Genomic DNA, 15,207 nt, shown 5'->3' on the forward strand with positions numbered 1-15,207 from the left:
ACGGGGAAATAGACTCCAGTTACTTTGAACTATAAACAAGTGAAATCAATACACAAGAAAGAGAAGCAGAAAAAAGGTTTTGAGTTTTTGTCACCCAGTACTAGGGAAGAAGTGTCTTCAAAGAGCAAGAGAAACCAGCTAGCCCTAATTATCTCACTACATCAATGTCTTCATATTAGTTGTTTTTGTGAAGAGCTGTCTGTAAAACTGCTCTTGGTAACCGAGGATAGAATTTGGAGCAAGATATATATATCTTTGCATCCAGATTAGCTATTTTTTAGTTGACATTGGACCAAAAATAAAGGGATCCTTTGTGAAGTATTGCACACGAGGAAGCTTTCAAAGCGTTCATGGAGCAAATAAAGATTTATGTAGAGACAGCTTTGACCTTCTGTCTCAAATACTGTTCATTTCCCATTGCAGCTTACATTGTTGGCTGGCCTTAAGAATAGTTCAGCTAAAAAGGAAGTGTGCTGCTGTTTTGTTTCAGAAATACTCCATTTAACTCCATAAATCTGGATTTTATTTGCCTGTTTATTGTTGATCTTTATGTCAAGGGTTTCTTGCCCTAGTACATTAACTGGTGCCCTACATACCAGGCATCAGTAGACAAAGTTTTATTCTGTTCCACACACAAACATTTCTATTTTTCCCAAGAAATCTTCAGTATGTTTCAAAATCATCTGCTTCACTAAGCAATTGTTTGTCTTCAGGTCTATTTCTCACACTTTGGTTTGTTTTCTTTGGAAGCATATTCAGTTCATTAACAGTTTATACTATTATTTTGGCATTTATCTTCATTTTTTGTTTCTTATTTTCTAGGAACCTCCTGTAAAAACAAAACAAAAACCCCTAAATGACCAGGTAGAGCTGTTGCATGCTCAACTTAGGATAAGCACTACGGCAATGGATGCGAAATCCACCAAGCTTGCGAAACCAGCTGAAACTGACTCTCAATCATAAAATGCAGCTGATTGCCTGCAGGCTTCTTGCTCTAATATTTAATGTCAGGCCTATGTCTTCGTTTGTGCCTGGTACACACACTGGGGCACAGAATGTTTTGATACAAAGAGAAGGGTACTATTAATAAATAAGTAAATAAGACAAGCAGTATGGGCTAAAGTGAACAGAATCAGCTGCAATTGAACAGATAGCTCTGATTTTTGGGTTTGCCCATAGCTTGATGAATGGCATGCAAAAAGACATTTCACCTGAAACTTTTCAAAGCCGATTTTTATCAATAGCTCACTGTAGAGTCAGGGACAGCAAATGTTGCTGCACTCAAAGTATTTTTGTCATGTATTGAGTACCCTGAAGCTTTTCTTTTAACTAGTAGAGAGGAACATAGTGTGACAATTTTTTTTCTCCTTCTACCCCACTTTTTTTTTTAAAGTAAGTCTTTTAGATGCCCAGAATAGATGTGGGGAAAAACAGATTTGGATATTTTATGAATTCCCCTATCTCCTATTTATACACACAAATAAAACTTTCTTCCGATAGAACTGAAATACTGGCACCCATTTTTGAATTCCGTAAAATTGAATATTATGTACTATTTTATTAATAACTAGGCCAAAACCAAGGCTGTGTAGGTGTATATTTTGAAATATAAATGTATAATAAAATTACTGTAAAAGATCTGAAACCTCATTTTTTAATAACTTAAAAGCAACAAATTGGCCTGCTGCTCATCAAGAGCTTTTCTTGAAAATACCATTTCTCATGCATTATACACCGTGCCGGATTAATGACTCAGTTGATGGAAAGCAGCTAGTTTCATTATGCACCCTACCCCAGATATTATCCCCTCTCCCTTGACTTAACAAGTAATCTACCTCTTAAAATTTGTAGTTTAATACTTGTTTGGTGAATTTGTGCCACTTTCACTTTCACTATCATTCCCATTTTGTTACATTTCTGTTATGGGGACTTTATGTTGAAATATTGTACAAAGCATTTGTAGCAAGTTTAAAAAATAAAATATTTAAAATTATTTAAAATGTTCTGGACACTTCAATTGTATTATATGTGATTTACATTTTACATTAATTCTTTTTTGTTTTTGTTTTGGGTTGTTAATCTGGAGAGTGTGCCTGTATTAAAGTTTGCTGTTAGTTATATTTTCTTTTGTTGGAGAGTGATATAAAGACTTTATTCTAATGAAAACATTAAAAATTACAATTTGACATACAAATGGGGTTGTCCTTGCTTTTAAACATTACAGCTTTGTTGGAGATATTTGACGTGCAGGCAAGCAAACAAGGAGTGGCTTTTTTGTTTTTCCTTCAGCATGAACTAAACCTGGTGAATCTCTCAGATGTATAAGATCTTTTGGCTGTTGCAAGCACTTAATGACCAGCTAGATAGGACTACGGTGGTACATTTTATATAATTGTAACCAATAAAGTAAACTTTTTAAAAACTTGTGAAGAACCTGCTTTTTATATCTAAATGTCAAAAACATGTAGAAGGAATTAAGTAAGCTTGCATCCTTTAGCTAATAACACTGAGACATAGCAAATGATAAATCCATCTGGGGTTTCTTTTGTTGCTTTGGGTAAAAATAACGCATTTGAAATAATGCCACTGCAAACAAAAAGGATAGCATGTCTCATAACCAAGCTAAATATCTTGAAGTAGCGTAATTTGAGACCTACCCATGCTAGCCTGACATTTAACAAGTTTAATTTATCATCGTTCAAACAGTAACTGTATTATGTTAATCTTTATTCATAGACATGTTAGAATATACATCATTTGTGCTTTAGGAACACATTAATATTTTATAGTGCATGAAACGTAAGTCAAGATATCTTATGATATTCTCCCATGTTTCCTTTCGTGGTGTACACAGACTTGCCATTGAATGAAGGGAAATGTCCAAAACTGAATGAAGTCTCTTACATTAATTCAGATATATACCTTTTCTTATTTGAATGAGATTCTCAGACAGCTCTGGTTACTTGCAGTGTGATATTTATTTCAATACTGTGAAGCATTTGTAGGCACTATATTAGTGGGGGAAAAACCCTTTGAAACATTTCACATTTTTAACAAGGTTAAAATATTCACGCTTCTTCTGTTAGCATTACTCAACTTCTAACCATTTTAAAATAGTAATGAAAGCAGGACCCCAAATGTGCTCAAGTTCAGTCCCAGTGGGGCTATGTTTGTGGTGGTTTTGTTCTTGAGCATTGTTTCATGTATAAATTCAATGGTTGAAAACACTTAGATATTTTTATGTGGCATAATGCTGTGTCCTGTAGCTTTATTCCTAGTATGGTCTGGATGCTAGGGGGTATGTCTACACTACAGAGTTACTCCCAAATAGTTTATTCTGAAGTTATTCTGAAATAGGCTATTCTGGAATAATGCAGCTACACTACAGGGAAGCCCCAAAATACGCAAAACTTATTCCAAAATAGTGTTTCTACACATAATTGAGCCAATTTCGGAATAGCGTACCTGCTTCCAGGGGCTCTAATCTGAAATACTATGTCTGCACAGCAGGTTTGTAAGCTGTTATGGAATAGCTTGTTGCAAAATAGTCCCTATTCCCTGTCTGCACAGCCCCTATTGAGAAATATCTATTTTAAAATAAGCTGTATTCCTCATGGAATGAGGTTTACCAAATTTGAAATAAAGCATCTGCTATTTCAAAATTATTTCAAAATCGTGATTCCATTGTGTAGATGCTTGCAAAGTTAATGCAAAATAGTGGCCATTATTTCAAAATAACTTTGCGGTGTGGACACACCCTAGAATGCTGCAGAGGTTCACTGTTAGTGTTGGTTATGTTAGCAATGTTTATCACTATTCTGGACAGTGGCACCACCGTAAAAACTTGAAATAACTGGTGGTTTTGCTATTTTTTACTGACTGAAAACAAGCTATTAATTATACATAGTTACATGGCATACTGTATAAAAATTAAGAAGCGTGAAATAAGCTTAGAAAAGCATCTTCTGTGTAGCATTAGCTATTAAACTGAATTTTTTACAAGTTGCCTGGGGATTGTACATCGGTTTACCTGTTCATTTCCAGTCTTCCTACATTAATGCTAAAACTTGTTACCATCAGATCTGATTTAGTGTGCAGTCTACTTTCCCATTGGTGGGGGTTCATCCCAATTTGGCACTTTGTGGTCATTTTCAGCAGTAACGTCAACAGCTCTCTAGGTTTCAGTGTTGTGGAAGAAGCTTCCATCGCTATTGTATCTTGCAGCTTACCTGTTCTGTGATCATATCCTTTACTCTTCTAGGCTCTCAGTTTGTCACCCTTCACAAATCAACCAAGGATTGAACAGAGACTGGGGCATCCGGCCAATTACAACAGCAGTTTCTCCTCTCTTGGTGTTCACACTTCCACATTAGCTGCTGATGATGGGCAACATCCTCCCTGACTGAATTGGCCCTCTCAACTCTGGCTTTCCTCTTGACTGGGACTCTCCTTTTCATGAGCCTGTATATTTAAACTCTCTTCTGGAATCCCCACTCATGCATCTGATGAAGCAGGTCTTTGCCCACGAAAGCTTATGCTCCAAAATATGTTAGGCTATAAGGTGCCACAGGACTCTTGTTGCTTTCTCAAATGCACCTTCCGCAAACATGCAATTCACATGCAACATTTTACAAGGGGAAAGGTGCTAAACAGTATAAATCTGCATTTCAAAATGGAATCTGGTAATTTTCAAGAGTATTACCATTGCAAAATGAGATGACCGTAAATAGAAATGCTTATCAAAGCTGCTCTTAGCTCAGGGATAAGGAATTTTACATTTACTATTGCATCTCACTTACATAATTGATTATCTTGTGACTTTATATAACCACCACTGTTTGATGTGCAACAATGAAATAAGCTGAAACACCTTGACTCCGACAAAGATAACATTAAACTCTTTTTGTCTTGCTGAGAGAATATACCGGACATGTTGGTAAGATCAAGTGAGAGGTATCCACTTAACATTTAGTGCACGCTTTGTCCTTGTAGTTTACCCTTCTATGGAGCTCACGATCAAATAGATCTCTTCTACTACTTTTACTGCTGTTACCTTCTGGACTAGCAGGAATAGAAATTAATCACCTAGGCTAGGGATGAGTCGCACAGAAACTCTCTAACGCTCTTTTTGTCAATCTCTCAGCCAGCCCATTCAGGAAGCTTTGCAAACTTCTTTAATCAGTGGGAGCACCCTGCAGTGAAACTATTGGCTGACTGGCTTCACAGACAGCCCAGCATGTTTGGATTTACACCTTATGCACCCCAATGCACAGCATTTTCAACACCCCATCCTGCTGACAGCTGATTTCCATGTTGCGTGTGATTTTAGAGAAGTAAGGTGCCCCTGAGCACGTGCCTACTGTTCCTATTTGGAAATCTGGCCCCGCAGGTCAGGTCAGCAATCCCATGCTGGCTGAAGAAGTCCAATATGTCTAATAGGATGTATTAGATGTGTTTGTTCTGAAATCAAGGTGGTGTATATTAATTCCAGTTTCTACTGCTATGTTTTGTATTTCAGGCTTTCCCATTGTGAGCCCTTGCTTTTAAAGCTGGTAGTCTAATTTTATTGTAAATAGTATTTTGTAGAAAAAACATCTTAAACGTTCAGATGAACAGCTGTTGGTTTTAAGTGATTATGGAAAATTTTTAATATGTAATTTTTGTTTTTAACTAAAGTACAAAAAGATACAGGGATTTCCTATTTTTGTTTTGTTCTTTGAATTTTCCTGAAATATTTGGTGGTTGCTCACTTACATATTTTATTGAAATTTGCTATTTTATTCTATTCAGTTCCAGATTACTTTTTCAGAAATGAATTTTTGTTAGATCTGAGATCCAGCCCCTCTGTATTTGATATTCAGATCTCTAGATGTTCTGGTACTACAAAGACAGGAAATCAGATTGTTTGTAACTCTAAAGTGTTCATAATGCAAAAGTTTACAGCTGAATATTGCCTTAATACAGCTCTGAAACTTTACTATGATTTTTTTAAAAAAGGGCATTTTTCAAGTAGATTACGGTTAAGACAATACTATACTATGTTGGAGGCTTTTGGGTTGGGGGGTGGCCTGCAGGGTTTGTCTGTGACACTGTATGATTGTGCATTTCCAGTTCCAAATGAGGCGTGTGATTAAGTGGTCTGTTTGTAACTCTTGAGGTTCCGCTATATGCAAAAATATACATCGAAAATAATAGATTTTGTGTGTCCTTTCACTCTTAGAGGACAATTCATATTTTGCCCCTACTAAATGCAAGAAAATGGTGTATCCTTCAAACTTGGAGTGGGGTCCATATATTTTTAATTTTGTTATTTTCTTTTTTAGTTCATTTAATAGATGTTCCTTTGGGGCACATAAGCTCATTTTGGCAATTTTTTTGCAGATTATAAATATGACCATTTCAAAAGTTGTCCTCCTTCTTTCTTTTTTTAGCCCCATTTTTAATGTATAGAAAGTTCAATTCCAAAGTGCACCAGAGCTCTGTCAGAGCATCCTAAAGATACTCTACAGCAGGCGTTCCCCACTTTTTTCTTTGTCAGGCTACCCACCAGCCCCCCTAGATGCTATTATAATTTCGTGGCCTATTAGTGTCACTACTTTTACAGCGGATTAAAAGCCAGTGACTGTTAGTGAGTAGCAAGCAGAGCTATTGCCCAGGGCCCAACGTCACCAAGAGCCTCGCAAAGATGTATTGCTCAGCATTTGACGACAGCCTCAGGCAGAAGTGCTTAGGATCTGGTTTTCTGTCCTGGGCCCTGGGGAATCTCAGTGCTAGCTTGGCTCTCTGGTTTATTTTGCTGGTCTCCCTACATGAGCTGATGGGAATAAGGGGACTTCACAGTAGCCGGGGTCCTTTTGAAAAGGAGCCCCGTCGGGACGAGCCGCGCGGCGGCGAGGTGCGTCAATTTCAAAGTGCCGCGGCCGACTGCACGCTAATGAAGCGCTGAATATGTATTTCAGCGCTTCATTAGTAAACTTCGAAATGGCCATTTGCGTGGCCATTTCGAAGTTTGGGGCTCATGTAGACACGGCCAATAGGCCAGATTTCGTCGTCCATGATGCTTTTTTCATGGCTTTAAATGTAGGGAAAGCAACAGCTGCATTCAAAACTCTTCTTACCATAGGGAGATCACAAATATTATCTATGAAGACAAAACTACAGCTCTTCAACACGTGTCCTCAGTGGATGTGAGACCTGACATACTAAAACAATCTTCAAATCACAAGCTACAAAAATTCATAAACAGAGGCCTGAGGTACATCCTTCCCATCAAATGGCAAGACTTGGACATCAGTGAGGAGCTTTGGAACTGAGCAGGATAAGAACCACTCGACATTCAAATCAAGAGAAGAAAGTGGGAATGGCTAGGCCACGCTCTTCGAAAACCATTGTCCAGCACAGCTGGTCAAGCTCTGCAATGCAACCCTAAGGAAAATGCAAAAGAGGAAGACCTTGGATAACGTGATGAGCTACTGAGACTGAAAGACAACAACTGGGGTACTCCTCGAGTCAGCTAGAAGTTTTGTCGTAAAACAGAATGCAGTAGAGGAGACTTGTAGATAACCTGTGCTCTGCCCAGCGTACAAGGGTTTAAGTCAAGAGTAAGTTACTTACAGCTGTCCAGGCCTGCTGCAGGGACCCTAATACATAATTGATACCAACAGCATTAAAGAGCTCAAAAAAAGAATTATTTCTAGCTTATTACCCATTATTTTAAAAAACAGTTCCTTTATACCCTTTCTTCATTCTGAGGAGTATTCTTGACCCTCTCCAAAACCATATTCAACAAAAATCTTTGCAGCCGGCCTGGAAAGCCATCTGATTTGGGCTATTTGGCCATGTATACGCTACAGCGATCTTCCAAAAGATGATTTTCTGGAAGGTCTTCTTTCAAAAGAGCACAAGCACACACAAAAAAGCGGATCAAAAGATAGATCTGCTCTTTTCATTAGAGAGTGTCCACAGAGGCCCCACTCTTGACAGAACAGGCCAGGGATCAAAAAATTCAGTGTCATGAGGATCACTCTTTCAAAAAAAATGGTCTGCAGATCATCTACACATGCTTTTTTTTTCTAAAGAAGCTTTCCAGGGAGGTGCTCTGCCTGATTTGGGAGTGAAAGGAGGACTTCCAGAAGAAGAGCTGCATTCTTTCGATTTTTGGATCAAAAGAGCGCATTTTGTGTGTGGATGTTCCATGTGTTCTTTTGAAAAAGGTCCTGATTTTCTGAAGAATTGCTAGCGTAGGTGCTGCCTTGCAGTTGTATATGGCTTGAAATGCCTAAATTAGGGCACCCAGATTTGGAAATATTTGTTGAGGTCAAGTAACTTCTACCAGTTGCTTAAATCTGTAAGGCATTTCACTGCCCCTTAAAGATGTCTGTGGTGGGGGGAAAAGATCTTCTGGACTTCACCAGTCATCTGGACTTGTTAAATATGGAGAAGCAAATTCAGTGCGGCATTACATCAATGAAAAGTTATTTAATTATATCCAGTACATTCTGGGGAAAACCTCTCACTGAGGTCACTTATCAGCTGTTGCACTTATTGACCAGAAATCATCCCATGAGCTGATTGAATGAGAAGCCAGCTGAATATAAGAGATCAGTGGGAAGTTGACAGATATATCATTTCAGAGACTTCCTGGAATAATTGCATGCATTTATTCATAAAACTGTCTAGGGAATAATACACATGATCTGAAATGAAATATGAGGGAATAAATCTTTTTAAAAGGGATACTAGCAATGATAGAAACCAGGTTTCTCTGCATGTGCTAGCAATTATTTAAATAATTGATCATGATGTGAAAAGCAAGTGGGTTTTCACTTCTGGAGTTGGTGGTGCTTTAACTTTGGGGAAAGTTTTAGGGACAGAAAATCAGAGTAGATGGTCATCCTATTCCCTTCTATGAGCTAAAATCTTCTGACCTTCTCTTCCTAGGAGGCTCGTTTTCTTGGCGTGTGGATATGCAAAAGAAATGCTGCTATCTTTGAAACTGCAGAAAAATAACTTGATTTCTGTCAATATCCTTACATTACCTTTTACGTTGCATGTCCTTACATTACTGAAAAATGTTTCGGTAGCTGCCAACATTTTCAAAGGTGGGACTTTTCCAGTGCTGGTAAGCGACTTAGACCCACAAGTAACATTGATGTTGATGGGACGTTTTTGAAAATACCACCCTTAGGCACCTAATTTTAAGCTCCTTTTTGAAAATTTTGGCCACATTCTATAGACCAGAGGTCAGTAACCTTTCCAGGGCAGAATGCCAATATTTGACCTTTGACATCCTATGTACAGTCCAAGTGCTGGTGATACTTTTTAAAGTCACTAAAGCCACGTCTACACATGCTGGCTACTTCGAAGTAGCCGTGCCAACTTCAAAATAGCGCTCTACACGTGTAGACATAGCTTAATAGTCCTAGTTACAACAACTTCATTAATAAATAAAGATACAGAGCTTTACCATTTAGATGGTGGCTGGTAACATTCGCTGGTCTTTTGTTCATCCACAGACAGCACGGCTTTGATCCCAGCTCCTGCCTGCATGGGGGAGGCAGGGGGAGGCTGAGCTCCTGCCTCGCAGGCTGATGAAAATTGGCTCACGTGCCACTTTCGGCAGCTATGCCAGGGGTTGCTGAACCCTGGTCTAACAGTATGGCTTGACTGGTATGAGGGATCGAAAAGCATGGTCTTCAGCTAGGTATTATTCTAATGGCTCCATCATCCCTGTAGATTGTAATTTCATTCAGCATTCAATCATCTGGACCTCTCAAATAACCGGCATTTTAACCATAAGTAAAGTTTAGTTACATTTTCCATAAGTACAGTATAGAGCGAGTAAATACAAATAAATACAGCAGATACAGGAGAAGTTTACAGTTTACAATACTAGTGTTGTTGGAAAAGAAAGTACTCTGCATACATTTTGGTTTGTTTCCTAATATCTAATCTTGGTTTTCTTTAGGGTTATGCATCGCTAGGTATTCCTCTCTATTATCCAGAATGTTTGACTATCCGGCAACCTCCCTGTCCCAGGGCTGCTGCATATGGCAGTTTACTGTAATATGAGTGATTCTCAGACTTTATATTGTGAAACATTTCATTAATATAAATAGGACCATAGGTGCTGTCTTCCTATCTACTCTGGGCATGCTCGACCCCCATCCCATCCCCCCCGCACCTTCTGAGGTATGCAGTGACTGGGGCAAGGGGATTGGAGCAGGGGAAAGTGGATGGTCTCATGGCTAAGACAGGAGACTGCTTCACTGGAGTATTCAGCCCTGTCCCTGCCTTCTACCAGCGAGGTCGATAGTCACCGTGGGCCCCATGTTAAGGGGGGAGGGGGCCTAGGGTAAGTCAGCTTTTAGCACAGTTCAGGCCATGGCAGACCCTCCTCCCCTTACCTCAGAGCCATGCGGAGCAGCACAGCTACACTGCCACAGTGTTTCAATGGGGCCTGGGCCTCCAGCTTTTGGTACTGCCAAAGGAGCAGTGGTGGCAGCTAGAGCTCTGGGCCCCTTTGAAATGCTGATTACCAGGGCAGCTGCCCACTTTGCCTCCCCCATTGGTAGGCCTGCCTTCTGCCACGTAGTTGCTGTGTGGGGCTGGGGAAATCACTTACTCCAGATTTTTCAGAGGTCTTCGTTAATTCTGTATTCTTCATTTTTTGGAGATCCAAAACTGAGACATGGAATCTGATTTCCAGAAGTGTTGAGCGCACTCTGCTGTCAGTTGGAGGGAGTGGTGCCGGAAAACACAAGGTTCTATTATAATGGTATGACATCTTAGGTGTCTCACGTTCGGCACCCAGAATTAATGGCATCTTTTGGCCTTAATTTTTTCTGAACTTCCTTCAGTTCCTCGTCTGTAAATTGGAGCTAATAGCCTCTCACCTCCCAGGGTGGATGAAGATTGATTGATTCATTAACATTTGTGAAGAACTATGGTGGTAAGCTCCATAGAGCAACTCAGCAGGCAGTTTACAAGTGTGTTTCCAGCACAGGGACTGAGTATTATACAGTAAATAAGGCCCAGAGCCACATAGTGAACAATGTGGTTAAAAAGAACATATTGAATAGCAGAGCTGAACTCAGCCCTGTCTGTGTGCTGATGGTGGCAGGGGCCCTATGGCGGGGGGGGTGGGGGGAGTGCGTAACCACATATTTAAAGACTTTCATAAAGCAGATGCACCAGGGAATCAAGTTATTCACCTTAATTCTGGCATTTCCTTCGAGTTCTTGATTTTGTAACTTTAACAGTTCGTGTGTGTGTAATCAGTGTCAAGTCTGGGCAGTGTGACTTGGATGGATCAGAGTTTCTTTGTGCTAGGAACTCTCCCCGTGTGCTGGCAAAATAAGTAGATTATTACATAGAAAAATCAGGGGTGGGAAAATAAAGGTGCAGAGAGCCGATGTGACTTATCCAAGGATGCGCAGCAAGTCCTAGGCAGGCTCAGATCTCCTGATTCCCAGTTTAGTTCTCCATCCACTGGACCATTCTACCTCTCCAAGCCAGGAGATCCCTCATGGGAGTGTCCCCTTTCCCACCTTCCCTGAGGCATCCTTACAGTTCTGTTACATGAAATAGCAATATTAGGATAACAAGAAAGATGAAAATGATAAATATACCATTATGTGATGGAGGTAGCAGCTTGGACATGTACACCCCAACACGATTTCTCTTCAGGGGGTAAATATTTACTTTTATTAGCACTGGTTCTATTCCTTTCCTAGCTTCCTCCAGGTCACCTTGCAGGGTGTATTGACATTCCTTAGTTGGAGTCAAAGATGGACATGAATCGACTATTCAAGTAAATGCACGGATATTTGATTTCTGGGGTTAAATTTAAACATACACATCATCTAGATCGGTGTTTCTCAACCAGGGGTATGTGTACTCTTGGGGATACTCCGACGTCTTCCAGGGTCATCTTCAACTCATCTAGACATTTGCCTAGTTTTACAACAGGCTACATAAAAACACTTGTAAAGTCAGTACAATCTAACAGTTAATTCAGACAATGACTTGTTTCTACTGCTTCATATGCCTTACGCTGAAATATAAGTACAACATTTCTATTCCAGTTCACTTGTTTGATAACAAGATGGTAGAAAGTCAGCAAGTTTTTAGTGGTAGTCCTCTGTGATATTTGTGCACATTTTTGTATGTAAATGGTTTTCAAGTGAGGAGTGATTTGGTGGTAGGCAAAAGAAATCTGCCTCCTGAAAAGGGTACCGTAATCTGGAAAGGTTGAATAGCTCTTACTTGAAGACCTCAGATTACCTTAGGACCATGTTTCTCAACCAGTGGTACCTGAACCCTTCGGGGTACGCAAGAGAAGTCTGGATGTACTTATCTTAAACCTAAAAAGAAAAAAAGTTGAGAAACACGGATCTAGAAAGCAGTAAAGTAGCACTTTGTTTTGATAGTATATAGACTAGCATGGCTTTCTCTCTGTTACTGGTCTAGAAGATTGACAGATATTCTTCAATAGCAGATTGTTCTGCAGATGAGAGTTTGTGAACTGGTGACAGCCCTTTCCCAATAGGCACAGCCCCTTGTGTTGCGTGATCCTTTTCAGTTGCACAAGCCAAGCAGGGCTGGCTGAGTCTCAGCTTGGATCTGAGAACTGCCAAGGAGCGGTTAGAAATGGTGCTGGTTGATTCAGCAGGTGACGCTCCATTTTTCTGAGTCATTCTTGGTTGGGTGCCCAGGCAAAGTGCTAGATGGCATCGTGCCACCTTTCTGATGAGAAGCAGACTTGAGGAGTTGACCTCTTGTCACTTGTATCCTGTGCCGTTTAAGAAGAGTGAGAGCCTTAATCTCAATACCAGAGTTTAATACAAGATAGAACATAGATTCTTCATCAATTCTTCCTGCATTTTTAATTGCATACGCTTCCTTTCTGGTCTTAACCTTTTCTATACCAGCTCTGCACGGTGCTGCGTAGGCATTGTTTTTGTTGTTGCTCTGCAACTGGATGTGACTCACCCACCATGATGCCTCCTGTTGGTCACATGGGAATTAGCTTTTTCAGCCTCTTCAGCTCCCTCTTCGGGCTGGTGTCTCACCTGCTGTTGCCTATTAGTTTATTGACCACTTTATATCAGGACCTGTGTCCCTCCCAGACCATAGTGCCCTTCTCTCAGGCTACTGCTCTACTGCAGTGCCCCACGCTCTGGGGTCTTCTCCTGGGGAACTCCAACCCCCCTATGTCCACCTCGTCTCAGTGCCCCACTGCCAGTCTTCATCCAGCCCAGGAATGGCCAGCCTTTCTTCATTGGGGCCACATGGAAATTTTTTACTGGAGCCAAACACAAAATAACCCCAAACCACCCCCCCACCCTCACTCTTAACCTTTCTCAGCCTTAAACCCACCCCCTCACCCTCAGGTTTAACCCCTCCCCACCCCAAACCCAGGATTAACTTACCTCACACAGGAGATCCACATGCTGCTGCCACCAACTGCTCCTTTTCTGGGCCGCCATCTTCTCAGTGTGGCTCCCCCCAGCCCTCCTACTCCCTCCCCGACCTGCAGCATGTGCAGCTGTCTTTTCTGCTGCACCAAAATAATGGGACTCAGTTTAATTGGTTTAATAGCTACATCCCTCCTGTTGGCTGTTAAATCAATTACTTTGAGTTCTGCTCTTTAAGCACAGAAGGGAGGGGAGCCAGAGGAGGAGTGAGAAGCGGCAGCATCTGGAGCCACAAATGGCTCCTTAAAAGCTGCATGATGCTTGGAGCCACCCAGCCGGTTTTTCAAAATGGCACTGCTGCTGGCTCTGCAGGCCGGATTCTGACCCACAGGCCAAGTGTTGGCCACCTCTCATCTAGCCCCTTACTTCAGAGCAAAGTGAGGTCTGAAATGGCCATTCATCATTGCCATGAGGTAGGACCTGCTGCCTTCTGCTGCCCTGCTACCCTCAGGCCTTGTCTCAGGCCCTACAGCTGGGGCTTGCTGTCATTTCCTGCCATTCCTCAGCACTGCTTTGGCTCTGGTACCCATATCTAGCAGGCAGCTGTATCCTCCTCCCTCCAGGGCTGGAGCAATTGCCTAAGCACCCTGGCCAGCCATCTCCTTTAAACAGCCCTCCTGGTCTCTGATTTGCTGCCCTGAGCCTTACTCCTGATTTGGCTCCTGGGGCAGCTGGCTGTTCTTCATCCCTTCTATACCAGGGCAGGGCAACCATCCTATCACACTCTCCGCTTGGGGGTTCTGCTGGGGAGAAAGCTTTTACTCCTTTTCCAAGACTTCCTCAGGAAGCCCTGCCAGTGACTGCTTCATGCATGAGCTGAATCAACGTCTCTCTCCCAGTTGCCTGGCTAGAACCCATTCATTGGAGGGAAGACTGTATGTAGCAGGCACCCTGTAGATCACCAATGCCCTTTTGGGGCATTCATGCCAGCTGGAGCTGGTGCAGACTCCAGGCAAATCCAGTCTGCTGGGTTTAAGACAGGCCATATTTCCACTACAGCAGCTGTGCCTCTGGAGCACCGTAGTATGGATACCCCCATAGCAAGGGAAGGGCTTTTGCTTCTGATATAGCTAATCCACCTCTCCGAGAGGCAGTAGATAGGCCAACAGAAGAATCCTCTGCCACTCCTCACTTGACATTTAAGTGTAACCCAGGCCTCAGTTGGAGCAGCAGTGAAGCTGCTATTTCAGTATATTGTAGCCAGGGTTCAGACTTTGCCTCAAAGCGAGAACTGATCATTGTGTTCTGCTTGAGCACAAGTTGGTTCGTTGAATTCTTTGAGGTGTGAGGAGTTAGAGAGATGTGAGATGATGAACGCACCATTGTTTCACCAGACCACCTAACTGCTTTTGAGGGTTCAGCTTTTAGATTCCCTGCCACAACTCAATCCACACACAAATGCCTGTTAAATATGTAAGCAGGGGGTGACAGCTGCCGCAGGCCCAACCCCTATGCTCCCAGAAGGGGCCAGATCAGTGGTGGGAGGGGCATGTTTTGGCACTGCCCCCCCCACCGCTACTGTGTGGAGTGGTAGTTCAAAGGGCCCTTGAAACACTGGGCCCCTGTGCAGCTACCCCCAGTGAGCAGGCCTGCGTGTAACCTTTGTTTTTACAGACCCCCATTTAATGGACTTTGGGAACAACGGATGTCTGCCAGACCCCCATTTTTCCTGAAGCCCGTTTTAATCAGGGCTGTAAAATCCTAAATCCTCCCCGCTCCCTGCCACAAA

General features: G+C 41.7%; 1 protein-coding gene across 6 annotated transcripts in view; it reads left to right on the top strand.

Annotated features, from left to right (window-relative positions):
• The window catches only part of PRDM2 (PR/SET domain 2), a 122,670-nt gene that overhangs the window by 95,524 nt on the left and 11,939 nt on the right, over positions 1-15,207 (top strand). For 5 of the 6 annotated variants that reach the window (XM_074975544.1, XM_074975546.1, XM_074975547.1 and 2 more), the window contains one exon: positions 823-2,382. The exons of the other annotated variant lie outside the window; for it this stretch is intronic. In XM_074975544.1, the coding sequence (XP_074831645.1) occupies positions 823-835 (13 nt within the window). In that variant the 3' untranslated portion in view covers positions 836-2,382. Of the gene's footprint in view, positions 1-822; positions 2,383-15,207 lie in introns of those variants that run through there. 6 annotated transcript variants of the gene reach the window in all.

Source organism: Carettochelys insculpta, chromosome 23, assembly GCF_033958435.1.
Source record: "Carettochelys insculpta isolate YL-2023 chromosome 23, ASM3395843v1, whole genome shotgun sequence".
In the NCBI taxonomy this organism is placed as follows: Eukaryota; Metazoa; Chordata; order Testudines; family Carettochelyidae; genus Carettochelys; species Carettochelys insculpta.